This window comes from Aythya fuligula, chromosome Z, assembly GCF_009819795.1.
Source record: "Aythya fuligula isolate bAytFul2 chromosome Z, bAytFul2.pri, whole genome shotgun sequence".
NCBI lineage: Eukaryota > Metazoa > Chordata > Aves > Anseriformes > Anatidae > Aythya > Aythya fuligula.
In genome coordinates this window covers 69494161-69515076 of record NC_045593.1, presented here as the reverse complement: position 1 = coordinate 69515076, position 20916 = coordinate 69494161, and the positions used below count along the sequence as shown (strand labels likewise).

Genomic DNA, 20916 nt, shown 5'->3' with positions numbered 1-20916 from the left:
TGACCTTGCAAGCAAAGCTTCGTTCTTTGTCTTCAGACAATGTTTGAACAGCGTGGTGGCTTTCTACCACTGTTATCAAGTGTCAGCAAATTTTAAGGCCATCATTTCAACGTGCAATTTAACCCACTCAATCTCTGTTTTCGGGGAATAAAAAAGCACACCTCCACCCCCATCGAAAAAAAAAAAAAATCCATCAAAAAAAAACAACCAAACAAAATATTCCCCAAGTGTCATGTTCTGCTTAGGCAAAATGTCACTGTCACATCCAGAAGTATGGTTATCTAAAGCCAGCGGTACTTGCAGATCACAAAGCAGGTGCTATCCATCTGCCTAGCTCCCACCCTACGCAGAGAGCTAGCGCAGTGGCAGATTCTGGCTCAACTCACTCAAAGTCTCCTTTGAGACGGAAAGAAATAGTGACATTCACTGAATCCTGACTTGGTTATTCAAAACTTGCTCTGCACACAGAGAAGAATGTTTTGGTCACTGCTAGGAAAAAAAAAAAGAAAAAAAGACATGATGTTGTCTCCATTAAAAAAAATCTAATGAAATGCGTAAACTTGTACAATTTTAGCAGCATTTTACAGTCCTTCATAAAGTAAAACCAGGAATGAATTAAAAGGAATGCTTTCATCCACCCAATTTAGAATACTAAAATGTCATGGGCACCAACTGCTGATGCACCACAGTTGTAATCACTAAAACTTGGGTCCAGCAATCAACTTAACATAGGGAGCACTGTCACAGAGAGATGACATTCAATGTTTCTCACCAAAGTAAATATTTACAGCTCTTAGGTACAGCTTCTGGACTTATAAAACAATGGAGAGCTGGAAGGTTGTGTAAAGTCAAAAAAAAAGAAAAAAAAAAAAAAGCCAAAAAAAGATAAAGGAGAATAAAAGCACTTGTCCACCCAATTTGGAGAGGCTTTGGCACACCAAATGAGGCCTTTTTCTTTGTCGTTGTTCATTGCAACTGTTATAAACCCAGAAGATATAAAGCATCAGCGAGGCCAGATGTCCCAGGCAACGTACACAACGTCTCTCTTGTGCCTGCGGTGTTAGCTTTTCGGTGAGCCAATATCCACTGTGATCTTTGTGTACAGAGGGTACTTGTCAGTCCTTAACACCTTGTAGGAGAGCGAATTCAAGCCATCAGAGCCCATTGTCTCCCTTGTGTGAGCAATTCGGTCAAACCTGCGGAAGGGGAAAAACAAACAAACAAGAAAACCTTTAAACAACCCCCACTCCGTGTGACATTTTGATTGCCTCCCGGACAGCAGCTCAGCTCCAGCCCTTAAGAACAGCCTGGGTATCAGCGTGGGTCCCGTCAGACCCCTCATTTGGGGAGGCCAAGGGGGTGGCTTTTAGCCAGGAGGAAACAGCCAAGCTTCCAGACCACACCGGCCTTTTACGTATATCTACAAAATATATATATTTTTTTATTTCCGGTTCTGAATTAAAGCAATGGTTTTATTCCCCCACCACAAGCTGGGAACCACCGCTTGCAGCTTTCTTTGATGTGCACGGGATATTTAAGAAAAGGGGTGAAAGAAATAAAATGGTGAGAGGCGTTGGTGCCATGGTGAAATCTTGCAGAGACGAGAGAGAGAAGGAAACACGGTGGCAAAGGGAAGGGTGCAGCCAGCATGGGGACCACAAGGCGGGCAGGAGATGGCCAAAGCTCGGGGCGGTGGGGCTGGTTGGTGCAGCGGGGGCAGAGGGATGCAGGCAGAGGGATGCAGGCACGCACCTCTCAGGGTTGGGTTCGTTCTTCCGATCACGCGAGTGGCGAATCATTCTGCACTTCCCAATGACAGCATCTGGCCGCGAGATCCCCATGCCTTTGAACACCAGCCTGTCAGGAGCAGAGCATATTAAACACCCGCAACAGGTGACAGATGAGGGCTGTTCCAGCATGCTCCCCGCTGGCGGCCACCGCCTGCTTTCTTCTTCTGGTTGAGGACCTTGCTGTGTGTTTGCAGGCTTGCTAATGCCAGGAGAGGACAGCCAGTCCCTTCCCACGCGTGGGGAAAGAAGACACCCCCCCGCCTGCACCAGGGCCCTGCTACCTCCCTGCACCCCATCCGGCTCTGCCAGCGCCTGCGTTAACCTTGCTCCGGGCTTTAGACTGGAATTTGAATGGCAGACATCTAGTTTTTAACCCATTTGGAAGGCAGCCAGAAGAGCATTCATTTTTCAAGATGTGAAAGCTGAAGTGCAAGGAAGTGCTGTGCTGGTAGAAACTGAACCGGGGAGTGGTGAAGCAGCACGGGGAGGGGGGCAGCCCGCCGTCATTTCTGTGCTCTCTGCAAGGCACCTGCAGGTCATGGATGCCAATGTCAGACCTCTTCCTTCGTGTCTCCCTTTGAATTTTTACACAGCACCCCGCACCCCTCAAAACACAAGTTCCCAAAGAGGCAACTTCCACCTTTCTTTGAGTGCCTTGCCACACCAGAAGTCACCCCTCACTTGGGCTATCGAAAAAATGTGCTGAGAATCTGCAGCTGCCTCAGGAAGCTCAGGAGAGCTTGGAAAGCCCAGGGAAAGGACAATGCAGGGTGTGCTCCGCAGGCAAGAAACATCAGGAGACTCTCACATCCGAGTTCCTACGATGATTTCTCAAAGGGATGGCCCCACCTTCCTGGGGTCAAGAAGGTAACACAAACCCACAGACATCTGCCCTCATCTTCAGGCAGAGGAGGGCCCGGCCAGCCCTGTGCAAATACCTTCCTCCTCGTTTGCAATTCTAAGCCTTCCTCAGCCTTCTTCCAGGCAGGAAGCAAGCGCTCAGGGGATTGTTTGGAGCTGCTTAAAACCTGACAGACAAATCCCTCCTGGGAACAAAGGGATGCGCTGCCAGGCTGCAGACCTGGGCGAGCCTCGAGCTGCCTTGGGCTCTGTGGGTGAAGGTCTTCTCCCCCCCAGCTCCCATGGCTCCCGGTGGTGCGAGGTGGGTGCTCATTTACCTGTTGTAGATGTCGTCATCTTCACCGCCCCAGCCCCAGTAATTGTTTGGGAACCCATTGATCTTTGTGAACTGCTCCTTGCTCAGGGCAGACACGCCTCCAAAATACTGGTTGTAGGGTAACCTGGAATTTGGGAGAAGAGACCATTAGGGGATGGACCTGAGGAGGGGTCACGGTGCCCGTCACCCCAGCCTGGCCAGCAACCCACCCCCAAGACCTACCACAGGACTTGGCTCTGCTTCAGCAAGCAGAGGAACCCCCCGGGGCCAGCATTTCTGCTCGGAGCATCACCTGGCTGCTTGGAGGGCTGCAGGGCCTGGGGCAGGGACACCTGGGGCTTACAACCGGTTTTTGCTTCATGGGTTGAGTTTTTAAACTCAGCCGGGGGGATTTGGCATAGGAAAAATGAAAGAAAGGTAGGAAAAGCAAGCCACATCTGTGTTTGCAGCAGCCTGGAGAACCAGCGTGCAAGCTGGCAGGCGCTCCGTTTGTGCTGCCCCCAGACACCAGCGCAGGCCCTGCTGCGGCCTGAAGCCAAGCAGCCCCAAAAACACCGGGTCCTGCCCTAAGAATAACGCCCCGCACTGCCTCTTCTAGCTCCCTGCATGGATCTTGCCTTGTGAGAGCACCTCACTCTCCAGGCTGGGCTGAAACACCAGCCCCTGACACCACAAAACACAAGGTGGGGCACAGGCACCTGCAGCACAACAGGCCCGATTCTCCCAGCCCCGCATCTGCCTGCCCAGACACTGAAATTTTCAGAAAACGGCTCATTTCTGTGCCCTGCTCCCTCTGCCCCAGCTGCCTGCTCCCACAGGGATGTGAGTGCCAAGGCAGCGTTTTTCCAGAGACGTTTTCCCAGGGTTTTGCTGGTGGGTGGGGATGCGTAACGCTGCACCTGGCCTGCGGTGCTCGCGGCAGAGTTAGGAAGGAAATGCCCCTCACCGAAATCCGAATTTATCCATGGAGACAGAGAGGTGCCTTGGCTGGCTATAACATTTGTAGGTGTTCCTGTCGTCCATTGGGATTAGGTCGACATCACTAAACACAAAGCAATCATAGTCATACTCTTTCAAAGCCTCCGTGAATCCTATATTCAGCAGTTTAGCACGGTTAAATTCTTCTTCTCCATCCTGGTGTAAAATAAAAGAAACGCGGTTAAGTGACTTGCATTGAACAGCTGAAATCAGCAGGTCTCTTACCTGTCGCCGGTGCTGCCACGCTGGGTTTGCAGGTCTCTGGCATCCCGAACTGGGGACCGAGTGCTCCTGTGGTGCTCTGGGACCTGGCATCTGAGCTGGTCCCAGCTGCAGGGGCAGCCGAAATGGCCAGACAACGGTGTGGTGGGGGCTCAGGGCCCCATCCCACCCCACACATGGGCACTTCAGGGCTGAGTTTTGTGAGGAGGCTCACAGACTGCAGGGCAAGGAGATGGAGCCTCTCACGGCAGAAAAAAAAATTAAATAAAACAGCAAAAGCAAAAGCGAGATAACCCAAATGACCGCTCTGGAAGGAGGTGCTCGCTCTGAGCACTGTGGAGAGGAACCACGGCTGCGCTTCAGGCTGTGGCCAGGACAAGGGCTGTGGGGCTAAACATCTCGGGTGCAAGAAATCAGCCCGGCCTCTCTCGGGCAGAAGCACACGTGGCTTGGCACACACACACGGGCTGGCGGATTGCTGGGGTGCTCTCAGAAACCAGCACCGGGACCATACCCTGGGGGCACTGGTGGCCTGGGGTGGCTCCTCATCCAGCACCGGGCCCCGCGGCAGCGGCACCAAACCCAAGCCCTGCACGGGGAGCAGCGCTGAAGGAGATTTTTGCCAGCCGGGAGACCCAGCCTGCCAAATCCTTCCCACCTTCCTCTCTCCACAGCCTCGAGCCAAAGGATTGCCCTGCCGTGCCTGGCTCCTGCAGCGTGTGCGTGCGTGTAGGCGTGCAAATCGGCTCCCCACCCTGCTGTGAGCTGGCGGTGTGGGACGCAAAATCAAGGCTAGATAAAATACAGAGAAGCAGCCTGAAGTATCCCGTTTACCTCCTCTCCTGAATGGCTTTGTTTGGTTAATAAATAATCTTTTTAGAAACTGATTAATCCGATCGCCTGGATTAATAATTAGTAACCAAAAACCAAAACTGGTTAATGGATCTGTGGCTGGAGAGCCAAGAATTTAACCGTGAAACAGACACAAATATCTTTCAAATGAAGGATTTAACATGCAAGTGTCAAACCCAGGTTTTCAAAAGCTTTCAGCACCTGCCTGGGGCTTAAATGACTTCACAGGGAGGAGTGAGCTTTAGCGGAGGAGGATCTGAGCCAGTTCTCAGCATCCTCACCTGAAATAAAAGGGTTCACGCAATAACTGAGGTGGTGGGAAGATGATCACCGTCATGCATAAGCAAGAGCTGTGAAAACTGGAGCGCAGAAGATGAAGGAAAGTTGAACAAAGGGGATGGGGAGAGGGAGCGGCTGTGGCTGTGGGAACAGAGGGTTTTTGGCTGCCAGCAAAGGGGCTGCCGAGCCCACGCGCTCCCCAGTCCTGCAGCTGGAGTTACGAGCCCCGGCAGAGCCCGTACGGCCGGGAGACTCAACCAGGATGGAGGATCTTGGGCCACGCCAGAGGTTGGTCCCCAGAAAATATCCTTCAGGGCCTCTCCCTGCACCAGGAGCTGTGCTTGCTCGTTTCACACCCCTTGGCTGCTCTTCTTGTAGCAGCAGTGCAAGGCGAGCAGCGTGCTCCACGTGGGTTTTGTGATCAGCAGGGGCTCAGCCTGATTTAATCCATGCCTTACGGCAGCCTCTCGCTCATCCAGGGGACACTCAGGAATTAACAATTCTACCAGGAGCTGCTTTCTTAAATTTCTCCCCAAATTCTCCCCTCCTGCCCCGGTAAGAGCTTTTTCTTTTTGCAGAAATCTCTGCTTCTTAACCTAAGGCGCTTCAGGAGCACCAGCACGCCCCCAGAATCTGGGATCCACATCCCAAAACTTGAAGATGGTGCTGCAGGCTCCTGTCTCCGACTGACTCCCGACTTTGGGAGGGAAAAGGGAAATCTGCTCTCCTGGTGGCCACCCTGTCCAGCTGCACGGCAGCACCGGCGAGGCTGGGGAGCGCAGGCGAGGCGCAGCAGGCAGGAGCCAGCCTCCCGCCCGCCCCTGCTTGGCAGCTCTGCGCCCGTGGGTGCTCATCCCAGGGGCAGGGATGGGTCTGGACCCGCTCTGTTGGAGGGCATCGCCCCAAAAAGCCACGCAGCAGACAGGGGGCTGCCGCTTTGGCACCACCGCTGTGCTCCAGGTGTAGCCTCTGCACCTCTTTTTTTGGGCTTTCAACAAGAAAAGGTGCACTCCAAGCACTTTTTTTTTTTCCCTGACAATTTTTCCCCCTGTATTCTCTCATCCAGGAGCTCAGTCCACATCAGAAGCCAGTGCTGGTGCTCAGCACCTGTTTCTGCCTCACGGATTTACTCCCTGTGTCCCTTCCAGCACTTGTAAGCCCATCCCCAGCCACCAGACCATGAGAGACTGGCATAAAGGGGCACAGCTGGCTGCCTCGGATGGACAGGGGATGATGCTGGCTCCTGCTGGCACCTGGAGAAGATCAGCTAGGCTTCTCCTCCTTCCCTTTGCTGGATCTGGTTTGCTCAGCTAGCCCCACCAAAGGGTGCTGCCTTCTTTCAGCTGGGGTGTACGGAGCTGAGACTCACACTAAGAGGCTTGCAAACCTGCAAGTTGCCACCTGAACAGTGGTGTCACCCCAGTTTTGCCCTGTCTCGCACTCTGAGGCAGGAGGCAGCCCTGGCACACCCCACAAAATAACAGGAACGGGCGTGATGCCACACACACACACAGACACACGCATGCTCTCCGGAAAATTGCTACTAAGGGTGCTGCAAGTAACACCGGGGACCAGTGGAAAATGCAGTTTTTAGGGAATTTGCCATGCCTCCTCTCTCCTGAACTCCAGCTTGGTGCACGAGGTCTCCGACACATGGGCAGTGGCACCTGCTGAGGTGCAGCAAGAAAACTTGTTTTGAAACCTGAGTGCACGGATGTCCTGGCATGCACAGCAGCTCGTGGAGCAGCAGCACGCAGTCCACCCAAAGCGACTGCGACTGCACAGCTACTGCAGGCTCGTGGTCTTGTGAATGCAACAGGGAGCACATGGGCGACTGCAGGAGCGAGCAGGACTACAGCAGGCTTGACAAATTCGCCGCTGCCTTCTCCTGCCACGAAGCCAAGCCTGTGCTTCATCAGCTGGGTGTGCTGCCAGCCGTGCATCTCTCATCTCAAGCTTATCTGAGGGATCCTCCAGCCGCTGCTCCACGTGTCAGGTTTGGGTTTTGCTGGGCTGGGGAGGGGCAGACGTAGCACACATTTTCCACTGGCTCCTGTTACATGCTGGACATCTTACGAACACCGTTCCCCTGACTCCAGCCAAGCCCTACTCTGAGGCATTCAGGCACGCAGGAACAGCATGGTGGAGACACAACGGGCTCGAGAGGGAAACGCATTGTGCTGAAAGGAAGAAGTTTGACATTACCAGTGCAGCAGTAGCAGGGCTCAGCGCTCCTCTTTCTTTCTATGAGATGCAGAGGACAGAAGAGCACGTAGGCAGCGTGTAAGAATCAGATCACACAGTAATTCTCCTTGCTTCAGTGATTGCTTTGCTATAGACAGGATTAACAAGTAAAGGTAACATTTCCCCACTAGAAGGAAAAATAAAACAAAAAAGAACAAAACAAAACAAAACAAAAACAAAAACAAACAAACAAACAAACAAAAAAAAAAGGAGGGCAGATGCAAAGGGAAGGACAGACAAGAAAAAGAGAAAAGCAATTGTCAAGACAGCAGAGAAATAAGACCATTATCCCACTGTAGTTCTGGCAGAATTAACACATTTTCTGTGCATCTCTCCGTTCAGTGTTCCCACTCACCCTGGAGAGACACATCCCATGGGCTCACCAGCGCTGACCGTGCTGCCTCTTCCAGACACAAGTTCACAAGAGGCATGAGGAAGGAGAGTATTTATTTTGCCAGTCAAGCAGCCTTGTTTACTAACCTATTATATCTGACCACAGGATGTGTCCAGGACACATACACCCAGCATGCTGGACGTCACTCCCGCTCCCGCTTTGCCCAAAGGGGTGAGTTAAAAAAACAAAAACAAAACAAACAAATAAAGAACATTTCCTTAAATGACTTGTGTGAGGGTTCAATCACTTGAGAGCACACGGGCGTAGCACCAGAGGACAGAGCACCAGAGGAGAAGAGGAGCAGAGCAAGGCGGGCTGCACAAACCCTCACCACGGCAGCGCTGGGAGCTGGGGCCAGGCCGGGGCCCTGCCAGCCCACGGGACACCGGCATGGCTCTGTGCGATCCAGCCCCTCACTTCCCTCACCCCGTGGCTCTCCCGATGGGGAAACACCAGCCCCAGCCGTGCTGCTGGCTCCACACCACCAGCAGCTCCTCCTGGATCGCCGTGAGGGCTGTGGCGCCCGCCCCTCCGGCCGCGCCGTGACACCCGCAGCCATGTGGGCCAGACCGAGGTGGCAGGAGCTGCGTTTGAGGAAGCAGGCTGCTTCTCAGTTCTGTGAAAACTGAGACCAAAACGGGACAAAGAGCAATAATGCACCGCGGGGCTGTCCTTGCAGAGGCCTGCCGGGACCGACAGGGCTGCTGCTGCCCTGCCACGCTGCTGCCCGCACGCCATAAGCCCCTCCAACACCCAATTGTTTAAGCACCATTATGGAATAAATTAAGATTTATGTTGCTTGAAGTGAAATGTACCTTTTTCTTTTTTCCTTTTTAAGGCAAGTCTACGTCCTCCAGATACCAAGGAAAAAAATGACGAGCACCCCCCACACCCTGTGGCTGCCTGTTCCTGCTCTGCTCTGTTGGCCTGAAGACAGACACTTACCTGCTGTGCTGCGGCACCTTTCTTTTGTCCATCCTGACACTTTATGCTTTATTACTAACCATGAACAAAAGCTGCTCACTTCCTCGAGTGAAATCCTATGGCTTTATGTCACACTTAATTCCAGATCAGGTATTAAGGCTACCCGGTCAGCTTACAGCTCTGTGTGCAACCCCTGCAGCAGTTCCTGTGAAAAGGAACTTTTCAAAAGAGAAATGAGATTGGGTTGGGCTATTAGGGATTTTTTTTCCTCCTGACCAACAAGCTTCTTCAACCAGAGTCTTTTTAGAGTTAGCTATGCCTGACCGGAGGAGCAGACTCCAGGTTTTCCATCAAAATCATCAGAGCAAAATTGTTCATATTCGTTTTCTTGTGCTTCACCTTGTTTTTTAATTGCCTTTCAGAGCAACCTGACGCCTGCCTGCCAACCCACTGCCACTCAGGATAAAGTAACCACTCCTTTGTTTCAGGGGGCACGGGCACCGCTGCAAGAGTGTCAAAAGCCCCGTGTCCCCAGCATCTTACCTGGTTGATAACATACACTCCATAATCTAGCTGCTGCCTTTGAAGAATTGGGTGCAGGTAATAGAGCCAGTACTTCAGGTGCTCCTCTCGGTTTCTGAACGGGATGATTATTGCTACTTTCTGAAGTGCTTTACAGTCCTTTGGAGCGAAACGACCTCCATCTTTGACCTGTGGGTTTATTCTCGCCACCTCTTCCAGGTTCACGGGCTGGGAGAACTCCACGCGTAGTGCCCCGACTGGAAGAAAGGCAGAGCACACAGCCCGTTAGCACACCCCGACGGCCACGCACCATTTATTTCCACGGGCACGCATCCCTCGCGCACAGATATTCACCACTCTCATTTTCTTGTTTTCTTGTTTGTTTTTTATTAAACACAGGCTTGGATCTAAACGAAATCCCAGTGGTGCACGGAGGTGTGAAGCTGGGGCCAGCTGTACCTGATGCGACCACACGCCGCCACCCAGGGCGAGCCTGCAAACGCTCCGGCCCCATGATATCAGACCCCAGTGAAGCCGCTGGTGCTTGACAGCTCTTGAACATCACACGGCCGTGCTTCTGCTGGCACACACATCGAGGAACCAGCCCGGAGCAGGGTGCTGTCCCCTGCGCTCCCACCCACCTCGTGCAGCGTGAGAGTCGGGCGCTTCAAAAATAGCCCCGCTCTCCTGCCGACGTAACCACTTACGCCAAGGCTGCCCACATGCAAAGCGAACAAAACCCCCTTTCTTTCTTTTTTTCTTTTTTTTTCTTACAGATGCTCTCAGTGTTCCGACAGCGTGCCCATTATTTATCAAGAGTCCTGTGCTAGCGTGGCTATAAATAAAACCGGCAGTATGTCCGGATTTGCATGCAGTTGGCGATTCCTGCACGTGGTTTCAACAGCGGCAGGTTTTGAAACTGCCAGATTGATCGGTGCCATCACTGGTGCGTAAAAAACTGAGAAGCCCCCTGGCAGCACTTCAATTTCACAGGCAACGCAACACATGGGGCGAGCACGGCGCCCAGGAGCAGTTTTTGGATGCCCTGCTGGAACAGGCTGCCCCAGCCCTGACAAACTGACCCGTGGAAGAAGGCTGATGAGTGGCACCGCTCCCCGGGGAACCACTGCTCCCTCTGCCCTGCCCTGTGCTCGGTGACAGTGAGCTAATAAATCAGCCTGAGGTGCCCATGAGGCTGCCCTCTGCCTGCACGCCCAGCCACCAGCACAGATCGGCTCCAGCGGGAACACCGCTGTCTCCGTACCAGCAAACCCCGTGCACAAAGCTGAAGGTTTTTGCCATAAACGCTAGGCTGGGCATCACTCCTGAAAGATTTGGCTGCTGCTTCTCCTCCCTCTCCTCCACCTGGGTGCGTGTGCACTGGCACACGGATTTCACCTTGGGGCCAGCAGCTCCTCTCTGCATTTGCTGAAGACGCAGCCACAGCGTGTGGACTCGCAGCATGCAGCACACAAACCCCTGGCTGTGACTGCTGCTGCGACCCCCGGGCAGGATCGGGGCTCCACGGCCAGGCTGGGCTTTGCAGAGGGGAGCCCCACCACAGGCACTGGGCAGTGAGCCCCCAGAGAAGGGGCATTTTTAGAGCTATTTAAGGCTGTGACCGATACGAGCAACCTTGTACGTACCCAACTATGTGCCTTCTGACACAACTGGGGAGGTGGAAGTGATACTGCAGCTCGGGCTCATTCCCAGGCTATTTTTCTACAAGTCATTTTAGGTGGGGTGCGCTTCACAGCCCTGTGCTCGCTCTGGCTAGAGATGACCTGCTGAGGATGAAGGCGTGCTCAGCACACCCCCGGGGCAGCTCTGCCACCTCACTCGCTGCCGGCACAGGGGAAGCGAGACCTTGCAGGCAGAGGTGTCACGGATGGGATGCAAAGGCATCTCCCAACAGCTCTCACACCCACTGGCAGAGCTGCTCAGGCACAGGGGGGCAGGCTCAGCCCGCAAGAAGAGGTGTCTGAATGCAAGCAATTGACGGGGAATGGTGCCTGCCCGCTGCCAGCTCCCGGACTGCAGCTGGAAGCGTGCCACAGAACGTGCTGGCCCTTGGGCAGCACGAGCCCTGAGCATCCATACCACCACTCCGTGTCTTTCAGCAGCACATCGGCCACCTAACGCGGGGTCAGGGGTGTTGGGGAACGACGGACACGAGCGCTGCCTGCACGCAGGGGTGGCCGGACTGCTGGTCCTTCGGGAGGGCAGATCTCCTGCAGGGCATCCCGCCCGCCTCGCAGCTCCGTGGGCTGCTCAGCAGGGAGCGGGGCTGACCACGATCAGCCTGCTGCGGCACCAGGCAGGATCCCAGCGCGCTGCTCCCCGGGGAAAAAATTAACAGCGATGACAACAACGACGAGAATAATGATGATCTGCCCAGAGCAGATGCGTTTTGCATGGGGTAAGTGGGAAAGTTTTTATGCTTTCCAGTTCCCATGTTAAACAGTTGCTTCTGTGTTTCCCTCCCAGCCGAGAAGGAAGCAATTTCTCCAACCTAGGCGTTAAGCTCCCATTACCACTGCGCTGCCCAAGCCCCTCCAGCCTGCCAGCACCCACGGGGTGCATTGCAGCGGGGGGAAGGCACAGGAAGGGGAGGTATCGGGTCAGGAAGGGGCACACACTGCGCAGCATCACTCCCCACAGTGGCACCCCAACAGCTTGGCAGCCCTGCCAGCAGCTGGTAGAGCAGCAGGGAGCGAAGGTGGGCCGCTGAGCCCAATTTGCACAAAAATCTGTCTTCGGCAGCGTGCGACCCCGGGGAGCCACCGGCAGGGTGTTTGTGCAGGCTGGCAGCTGCAGCCCTCCCAGGTCACTGCGCATCCTGCCGAGCCCTGTTCCTGCCTGCCTCCCACCCAGAAGCTGGGAGGTCAGGCAGGAAAAGAGAGGAGAGGAAAGCAGCCGTGATAAGAGCTGGCTGCAGAGGGCAGATTTAACAGCTTCGGGGGCTGGAAGGGAGGCTGATGAGGAACTATCTGCAGCACTCCCCTCCTGCTGTGAATAAAGTCAGTTTTAAGCGTAGCACACTCAAAGTCCAAGTCCACGAGTGCTCCTCGAGTACTGCCTCTGTAGTTCTCACAGCACCGCCGCTAAGCTCAGCTGGACGCGGGTCACCCAGCTAGGAAATTCACTGGCATCAGTAAGGATAGGAAAATGTAAAAATCCGGACGAGCTGCTTTCACAGAACGCCTGAAAACAAATCAGACCTCGCAGGGCCACGCAGCTGACAGCGAGCAGCAGCAAAATGCCACCCGGCACAAATCGGTGCTTGCCGTTCGCCTCCCAGGCAGGGCAAGCGCAGAATGAGAGCTGCAAGCACGGGCTTCTCAAGCAGAGACCAGGGCCACGGCTCCAGCTGCACATTTGGGATCATTTTGACTGCCTGGGTAGCGAGCAGCCCCAAGGATGCTGACCCAGGACAAGAGCTGCGGATGCCAAGAGAAGGTGTGAAGTTTGCCATGGGTGCTGTCACACTGGCTAAAACCGTATCCTGCTCCGTGTTTGCTGTGTAAACTTTCCGGCCCAATTCACTTCATCTCAACCTCTCTTCTGCTTCCGCTCAGAGTGGCTGCCTGACACAGGAGCTCCTACTCTGCACTGGGCCTCTGCCAAGCACACACCCGTGCGGCAGCGCCGCGAGGACGTGCAGCCCCGGTAACGCGCGCAGCACGGGGCTTGGAGGCTGACATCTCCTGGGTTCGCCTTCAGAGCTCCCACGAGCCTCGCTGCATGCTTTCAGAACAAGAAAGTCTTGAAAATATGCTTAAGGGGCTGCCAGAAATTTGGGACGGACGCAGAAGCAGCGCCTCACACCCGAACACCTCGGAGGTTTTAGGTGGCAGTGGAAGGGACCGAAAAAAAACAAGCAGCAGCCAGCTGCCTCCCACCCCCCATCTCTCTCGCTCAGAAACATTTCTGCTCAGCTTCAAACAAAAGGTGCACAGGAAGAGCTCTGCACAGGCACAGGCGCCAGAGGAGCCGGTGTGGTTCGCACAAACAGGAAACAGTTTCTCAAACGAAGCGAAAGGTGAGGCTCGCAAAAACCTGCGGGGAGCAAAGTGCCCTGCACAAAGAGCCCAGCATCTGCCCAGCCTGATGCTGCAAGCCGTCTGAGAGCTGCCTCGGCCGGGCTTAGGGTGGGCAAAGGTCTCAGATGTCTAATTTGGTGAGAATGAAAGGAAAAGCAGGCAGCAGGGAGGCTTGAAAGATGCTTTCCTCCAGCAGGCGGGCGAGGAGGTTTCCATCGCCCTGCTACCGAGCCACGCGTGCGCCTGTGCTGCCACGGGCAGGGCAGGCAAGCCTGTGCAGAAGGAAAACTGGAAAAGAGAAGCAGAACTGGCAGAGAGAAACAAAAAAGGCTCTCTGCAGGGCCCGAGCAGAAAAGGGAAGGGCCCACCGACCGCACTGACACAGGCCTCGCCGGGAAAAACAAAACCAGCTCCACCCCGGAAAGCCTCAGCCCCGGGCTGGGGAGCAGGGGTCGCCCCGGCCCCCAGACCCACGTGGCAGCCCCAGGGAGCAAGCTGTGGGACGGGGCAAGCCTGTTCTTTCTGCCCAGGGCAGCCTCCAGTCTGGCTGTAAACGTCCTGGTGCGGGGAAAAAAATCCTTCCTGAGCACCGGGATCTGTTTCCTTCGGCCGGCCTACGCTCACGGAGCTGTGTCCTCCTGCAGACATCAGCTCTGCTGGCGTGAGGCCGCGCTCCTGGAGCCCGGCACATGCCCCCGCTCGTCCACCACCACGAAAACGGGCTGAAAAATACAAGGATTCACACCAGCCTGCAGCGTTTGGATGCAGACTGACTGCAAAAGATAGCCCGGGCACGAGTTCTGAATCCAGCCCCATACGACACCTACTCCAACACAAGGCCTCACACCAGCGCACAGTGTCTTAAATCTATTTATTTTTTTATTAAATTGTGCTTTCCACGAGAAAGTGCTTCGGGGAGAGAAGCAGAGTCCTCCCTGGTGGCTGCAGCCCAGCTCGCACCCGGTGGGACGGTCTGCATGCGATTAGCCCTGCTCGTGCTGAGGCTCGCTGCAGGCTGCCGCCGCGAAATTAAATTCCAGACCCTCGAACGGCAAACTTAAAACAAACAAACAAAAGAGACTCCCCGGCTGCTCGGAGCAGAAAAAGGCTGAGCTGCCTCTCCGCCAGGAAAACCCCACCCTGCCGCAGGACATGCGGACGGGCGGGCGGACAGGCGGACACGGGAGGCCTCCTGGTCCCGTCCTGTGCCCTTGGGCCGCACCTGGAGCCCCGCAGAGGGGGAGCGAGGAGAGAGGAGCAGCCCTCTTTCAGGCAGACAGCTGCCTGGGGACTGCTCCGGGACTGCTCTGCTGCAGCGAGAGCGAAAATCTCCGGGAGGCAGCTGGGAACCAGGCTGTCTGCAGAGCTGCCGAGGTGCTGATGCGCGCCTCGCCGCACGCTGCGTGACAGTGAGGGAAAGGCGGCCTCCCCATGGAGCAGGGCTGGGCAGCAGGACCTCCCCTAGCCTGTCAGGATGGTGGCACTGCTCCTTCCACATCCCCCAAACGCCCGGCCTTCATCCCCTCCGCTTCACCCCGAAACCCCTCTGGCAGGTGTGGGCACCGTGCCCTGCCCGCCGGGGTCTGAGGAGCTCCACACCGGGACAGGGCGGCCAAGGGCTCAGCCCATGTTTGCATCCAAGTGCAGCTGCCTCTTTCCAAGCATAACTTGGCCCAATTTCCAAAAAAAAAAAAAACAAAAAACCAACCCTAGCTGTTGCCTCAGATCAGCGCTGGCAGAGAAACAAGCACGTTATAAAACACTAGATGCACGAGATGGAAAACTTTCCTTTTCTCTCCGGCGCACCCCATGTGTTGCGCCGCGTCCCCAAAACGACTGCTCTCCAGGAAGGCACAGTGCCTTTCTGAGCTAGTCTGCGAGCCTAATTAATAATAATCCAAGGCTGTTCCTTCGAGGAGACGAGGAGAAATGAGGGGTTGTGCTGGGGCAGGGATGCTCGGTGCTGAGAAAGCCTGCGCTTCCCAAGGGAGATGTGCTCCAGACCATGGGGATGGTCGTGGTGCTGCCAGCCAAGCTGCCAGCAGCATCATGCATCCACTCCGGGCCAAACACCTCTGGCATATTCTCTGGAGAAGCTGAGCACAGACTCTTTCGAGGCCAAAAAAGCCCTAACCTTCAGCAAACCGGTCCACGTGTTAGCTCCCCCTCTCCAGGCCCTCTCCATGCCCTTCTCTTCAAGTTTCAGTTTTACTTTTACAGAATGACATACTCCAGGGCATCCCCTCCGAACTGTCCTCCTAACACCCGCCCCGTGGGGCTGCTGGGCGAGGATCTGCCAAACCCCAACGGCACCAGCACCGCTGGTTTTCTTAGGAACTGGTGTTTCCAGCGCCCCGGGATGCTGGACACCTCAAGATTTCCACTCTCTTGCCCCATATTATGCCCTGCCAGGGTTTTGCTGATGCTAAGGCATCCTCTGTCCCTGTTCATGAAATGTCCACAGGCAGTGGGCCCTTGCACCAGTAAGATCTCCAGCTTTTTCAGGCAGCACGTAACCTATAAGTCCTTCTGCCACGCAGACACGAAGCATCACCACCCATTTTACACAGCACGTCTGCTCCCACGTCGGTGGAAACCACCAGTGCCTCCATGTAGGACTCTGATTTACCATGGTGTTTTTATTTTCATTTTGATGATTTCCCTAAATTATTAGAGTTTGGTGTTGCTACGTTCTCTAAGCCTAAATCTGGGGGCAAAAAGCCACAGAGCCAGACACCTCCCTGCGGCGTGTTTCGGGCACTTGGCTCGTCTTTGCCATGCGACGCTCATGGGGCTGAGGGTGATGCCACGTCTCTTCGGTCTGCCATCCCTCTGCCAGCCGCACCTGGTATCTAAATGTGGGTCAAAAATTGCAAAAAGAGACAGCTGTATTCTAAAATAACTTCCATAAACAACACGTGCTCTCGACCTGACAGGACTCAAAAATGACATCCCTGAAGTACAGATAAGCCTGCCCATGAGGTTCTGCCTTGCAGACTTCTGGCACCAAAAGATAAGCGCTGCTTGTAGATGAGCTCTTTTACGTGGGGATATTGCCACCAAGGGAGCTGCCTCCTTCCTCACTCCTCACTGAAATCCGGAGGCAGAAAACAGCACCACCACCGAAAGACATGGACCTCATGGGAAGGGGAGGGGAAAATCATTTGACTTTTTTGAAAGCATGCAGGTCGGCACATACACTAGTTCTGTAGAGCAACTCTTGATTTTTTTAATATATTTTAATTATTATTTTTAAAACTATGTTGTTCTACAGCTGGCAAAAATCGTAACAGTTTAGGGGATGGTCACTGGCAGCACAGAGCTGGATTTTAGCTTGCATTTGCCTTTCGGGCTCCTAGGAGGCTGAAATTTCAGTAAGTGGGCTCTGCTTCCAGGTATCCCATTTAAGCCACTTATTGGCATGCAGCTCTCAGCTGGAGCATAAACGCTTTTATTACCTTGTATTAAGGAACTTCGGAGCTGTTAAGGATTTTTCGTTCAAGTTTTACTTACAGCGTTGTCTCACCAGCCCTAATTCCTGCTTTCAAACGATAAGCAAATGCAAACGAACCATAAAAGCAGGTTAAGTTCAGCAGCTTCATGTCGAGATTAAACCTCGCATTCAGCTGATGTGTTTGCCCAGGAGCCAGGCAGCAGGGACTGTCAGCTGCTCTCTCTGAACATCACTCGAAGGGAACCTCGGGGGCTCTGAAGGCAGTATCTGGCTATTTGACTGCTCAAAACGCCAAACCAGCTCAGTCACACATCCCCAGGGTGATTCATCACATGCTTCCCAATGAGGCGGGGTGGGGGGGCGGGGAAGAACGGAAAAGAAAGAGAAAATGAGGTGTGTGCCCGTGAACCCAGGTCTGTGCCAGGGGGAACGGCGCTACCTGCTCACAGCACAGCACTGCCCTGTGGCCTGGGGAAGGAGGGAGCCCCAGGAAGGTCCTTGCTGGTTCCTGCTCGTTGCAGCTACACTGATAAGCAGCTTCACCTATGCTGAAAAGCAGCTTTGTGCGGAGAAAGGAGGCTTTTTTGTTTGTTTGTTTTTGAATTCTGAGTGGGTGAATTAAGCCTCAGAAATGCCTGCAGACATTACACCTCTCCATCCCCCACGCTGATCACAGAGATACATGAGAAGATTATCAGAGCAGACTTAGCTCTGACCAACGTCCGAGGTACGACGGGATTGTTTTACAAATGCTGCCTGCCATCAAAACATGAACCAAAAAAAGTGGTAAAAAATAATTTTTTACCCCAGGCCAGTTGGGTTTCCTACTGACATGCTGGCTAGATGTTTCGCAGCCGTGCGGGTGCCGTGCCAACCTGCACCTGAGCGCAACCCCACGAGTGCTGCATGCAGCAAAGCTGGAAACTATTTGCCTATTGTGCTGCTCAGAGCTACTTTCTGCTCGGCCCTGTGACTCTGAACATCTGCAGCCACTTTCAACAGCCTCCTCTGGCCTCTTAGCACCGGCTGCCAATTGCACCGAAGACAAAGTGTACTTGAGTTGATCCTCCAGCCACCAAGGCTGAAAATGCCTTGAGTCCTGGGGACACAGAGCAGCGTTTCTCTGAACTCTGGGCATTTCGAAGCACATGACTCGCTCCTGAGAGGATCAGGGTGAGCGGAGATGGCTTAAAGCAAAGCCATGCTCATAAAGGGCTCCCACATCCACTTCACGAGGGCAGGCTTGCAGAGCCGCTTTCAACTTAAAATTGATGCACGGGGAAAAAGTGAAAGACACGAATCAAAAACAACAACAAAAAAACACAACGCAGTTCCTTTTGGTGACCTCAAAACCGCCTTCCTAAAATAAGAAACCAGTCATTTGTTATTCAGATGCATTGATCCATAAACAGCTGACCAGCGAGTACCGAGAGAAACTATGAATTTCTGTGTTGCTTTCATTAACTGAAAACCACAGGTAGCTGCTTGAAAGCCTCTTCTCCCTTTACGATCTCCAGCAAATAAAAAAAACGCCCTCGGAAACGTGGCACCTCAGCAAGGAGCCAGGTGATGGGTGCCCAGACTCCAGGGGCAGGTGAGGATGGGCTGGGATGCCAGCGGGATGAGCTCCCCTACCTGCGAGGCACCCAGCAGCAGCAAGCTGGGCGGAAAACAGCTGAAAGTCTGCTCTTTCTATTTTATTTTTTCCTCCTCTTCTTTTTTTTTTTTTTTTTTTTTTTTGTTTTCTCTTCTCTGCCTCATGACAAAGCCAGCGGATGCGAGCAGCTACGGGAGGAGGCTGATGCAGAAACCCGGGGGGGATGGCAGGGGATGCAGCCCCGGGGAAGGCCTGCGGGAGCAGGGCTCCAGCCCGCACCAAACCCACGCCAGGCTGCCACGTATCAGGATACTGCATCACGGGTCCACAAATGCGGGAAGCGCCGCCGGGATGCGCACAAGCCCTGCGCCCCACGGCTCTGCCCCACGGCTCTGCCCCACGGCCCCGTCCCAGCCGGCGCGGCTCCCCCCAGTGCGCACACAAAGGGCGAGCGGAGCTCGGCGCAGCCCGCCCGCTCCTTCCTGCGAGGCGTTGCGCAAGGGGAGGTATTTTTGGGTAGAGTTCCCAGAGGAAATTACCCAACCTCTCCAAGACACCAGAAGGGAAACCTCTCGCCCGGGGAAAGCACCAGAGGGGGCGGAGGGGGGGGGGGGGGGGGTCCGCGACGCCACCCCCGAGCTGCGACACCCGTGGGGACGGGGACTCGCCGCCCCGGGGGCGCGCACAGCGCTCGGGGAGGGTGTGGGGGCTCCGCTCGGTGCCCCCCTGCTCGCCCCGTCCCCTCCTGGCCTCCGCCACCGCGGGGGCGTCCCCGGTGCCCCCCGGGGGGGCTGTCACAGCCCGCGGCCAGCGAGCCGCGGCCACCGGGGCGGGGGTCGCCGTCGGGGGGGCACTCACCCAGCAGCGGGGAGGGCTCGGGGCACGGCCCCGGCGGCAGAGGAAGCGTGGGCGACGGCGACGCGGGCTGGGGTCGGGGTCGCGGCGGCGGGCGGGCGTCTGTCGGCGGCGGCTGTCGCGACAGCGGCTGCGAGGCGTTGGCGGGGGGCGGGCGGCGCGGCGGCGGCTCGGGGCTGCGCGGCGGCCCCAGGGCGCTGCCCGCCAGGTAGTAGAGCAGCGTGGCCGAGAGGTGCAGGGCGCAGAAGGCGACGAGGAGGCGGCAGGCCCGCTGCAGCGAGGTGCCGGGCAGCGACGGCTCCTTCATGCCGAGGCGCTCTGCCGCCCGCCCCGCGCCGCGCCGCGCCGCACCGCGCCGACGACGGGCACCGGGGGAGCGGGGCGGGGGCGCCGGCGGCTCCGCCCGGACGGGGGCGGCCCCCCAGCACCCGGGCCCGCCCGCAGCCTCCGCCCGAAACGGGGGAGAGGGGCTGGCGGCCCGGGGGTGGGCAGCGGAGAGGGGTCGGGGGCTGGCGAGGCGCCGCCGGGCAGCCCGGGGTATCCCCCTCTCCGGTGCCGTGTCCCCGCGGAGGTGTCCCCCTGCCCGGGGGGTGTCCCCGCAGCCCTGCCCGGCTCGTTGATGCCCTCAGGTGGGAGCCGTGGTGGTCAGCAAGCCGCCCGTGGCCCTGCTGCCCCCCGGGGCTAGGGGGTGGAGGCTGGGCGCACACACGGCCCCGCCGCCACACACGTACCCGGGCCTCGGGGAGCGCTGCGGGGACAGCGGGGGACACCCGGGTGGTTTGCCAGGGCAATAAGTAATCCTCACGACCAAACGCTTCTCTTTACTTACACATTTCTCGTTTCTTCCTGACACCTTCTGTGAGTGAGTCCAGTACTTAATGCTTTGCTTGAACGGTGTGAGCATCAGGATGACAATGCAGCCATCCGCGACACTAATGCTATTGCTACTGATATTCTCGGTCAGCATTCGAGTAAGCACCAGCTCGTAAGTTGCCTCCTTGAATGAGCAAACCCATCTTTCAGACCCTCAGGACCTCCAGGTATCTGCTCTGGATCAGTTAGCAAAAGGCAACCCCAGCAACATGACTCCGAGCAGAGCAACCATTCGTCAAGACTTACAGGTCAGTCCAAGGCTTCCCTGTTTCACTGCTGCCAGCAAATAATCCATGTAAATTTTGTCTTTTACTTCTTTCAGCTTTGAGCTGGCTGCTTGTTGGGAAAGTTTCTGTGATGCAGAGAGAGTCAGACCTCAACTGCAACTCAAGGTAGAGTCAATTTGATTTCCCTTCAAGCTCTTAAATATGACATGCCATAAATTTAGCATGTGTTTGCAGAAGAAGCTTGTACAGTGACCAGTACAAACATCATACAGTTCGAAAGTCTTCAACATACATTTCCACATAGTTCTGTTGTAGCATCCTGCCATAGAAAGCAGCTATGATTTGTGTGAGTGGTATAACAACTTCACTATTTTTGCCATGACACCACTGCTTTGCAAATGCTCAGAAGGGCTTTGGAATCAGAGCAAAGCTTACAGATGAAAGCAGCCTCTGCTGCTGTCGGAGATCATTTACATTCTGTGTAG

At 55.3% G+C, this 20916-nt stretch overlaps 1 protein-coding gene across 1 annotated transcript; it reads right to left on the bottom strand.

The window, feature by feature from the left end:
* Positions 1–907: 907 nt before the first annotated feature.
* Positions 908–19638, bottom strand: B4GALT1 (beta-1,4-galactosyltransferase 1). Its single transcript, XM_032205295.1, has 6 exons — positions 19335–19638; positions 9404–9639; positions 3914–4101; positions 2969–3091; positions 1753–1857; positions 908–1196 (listed from the first exon to the last, which is right to left on the bottom strand). The coding sequence occupies exons 1-6, from the start codon at positions 19636–19638 to the stop codon at positions 1061–1063; spliced, it is 1092 nt and encodes a 363-aa protein (XP_032061186.1). The 3' UTR covers positions 908–1060.
* Positions 19639–20916: the final 1278 nt, after the last annotated feature.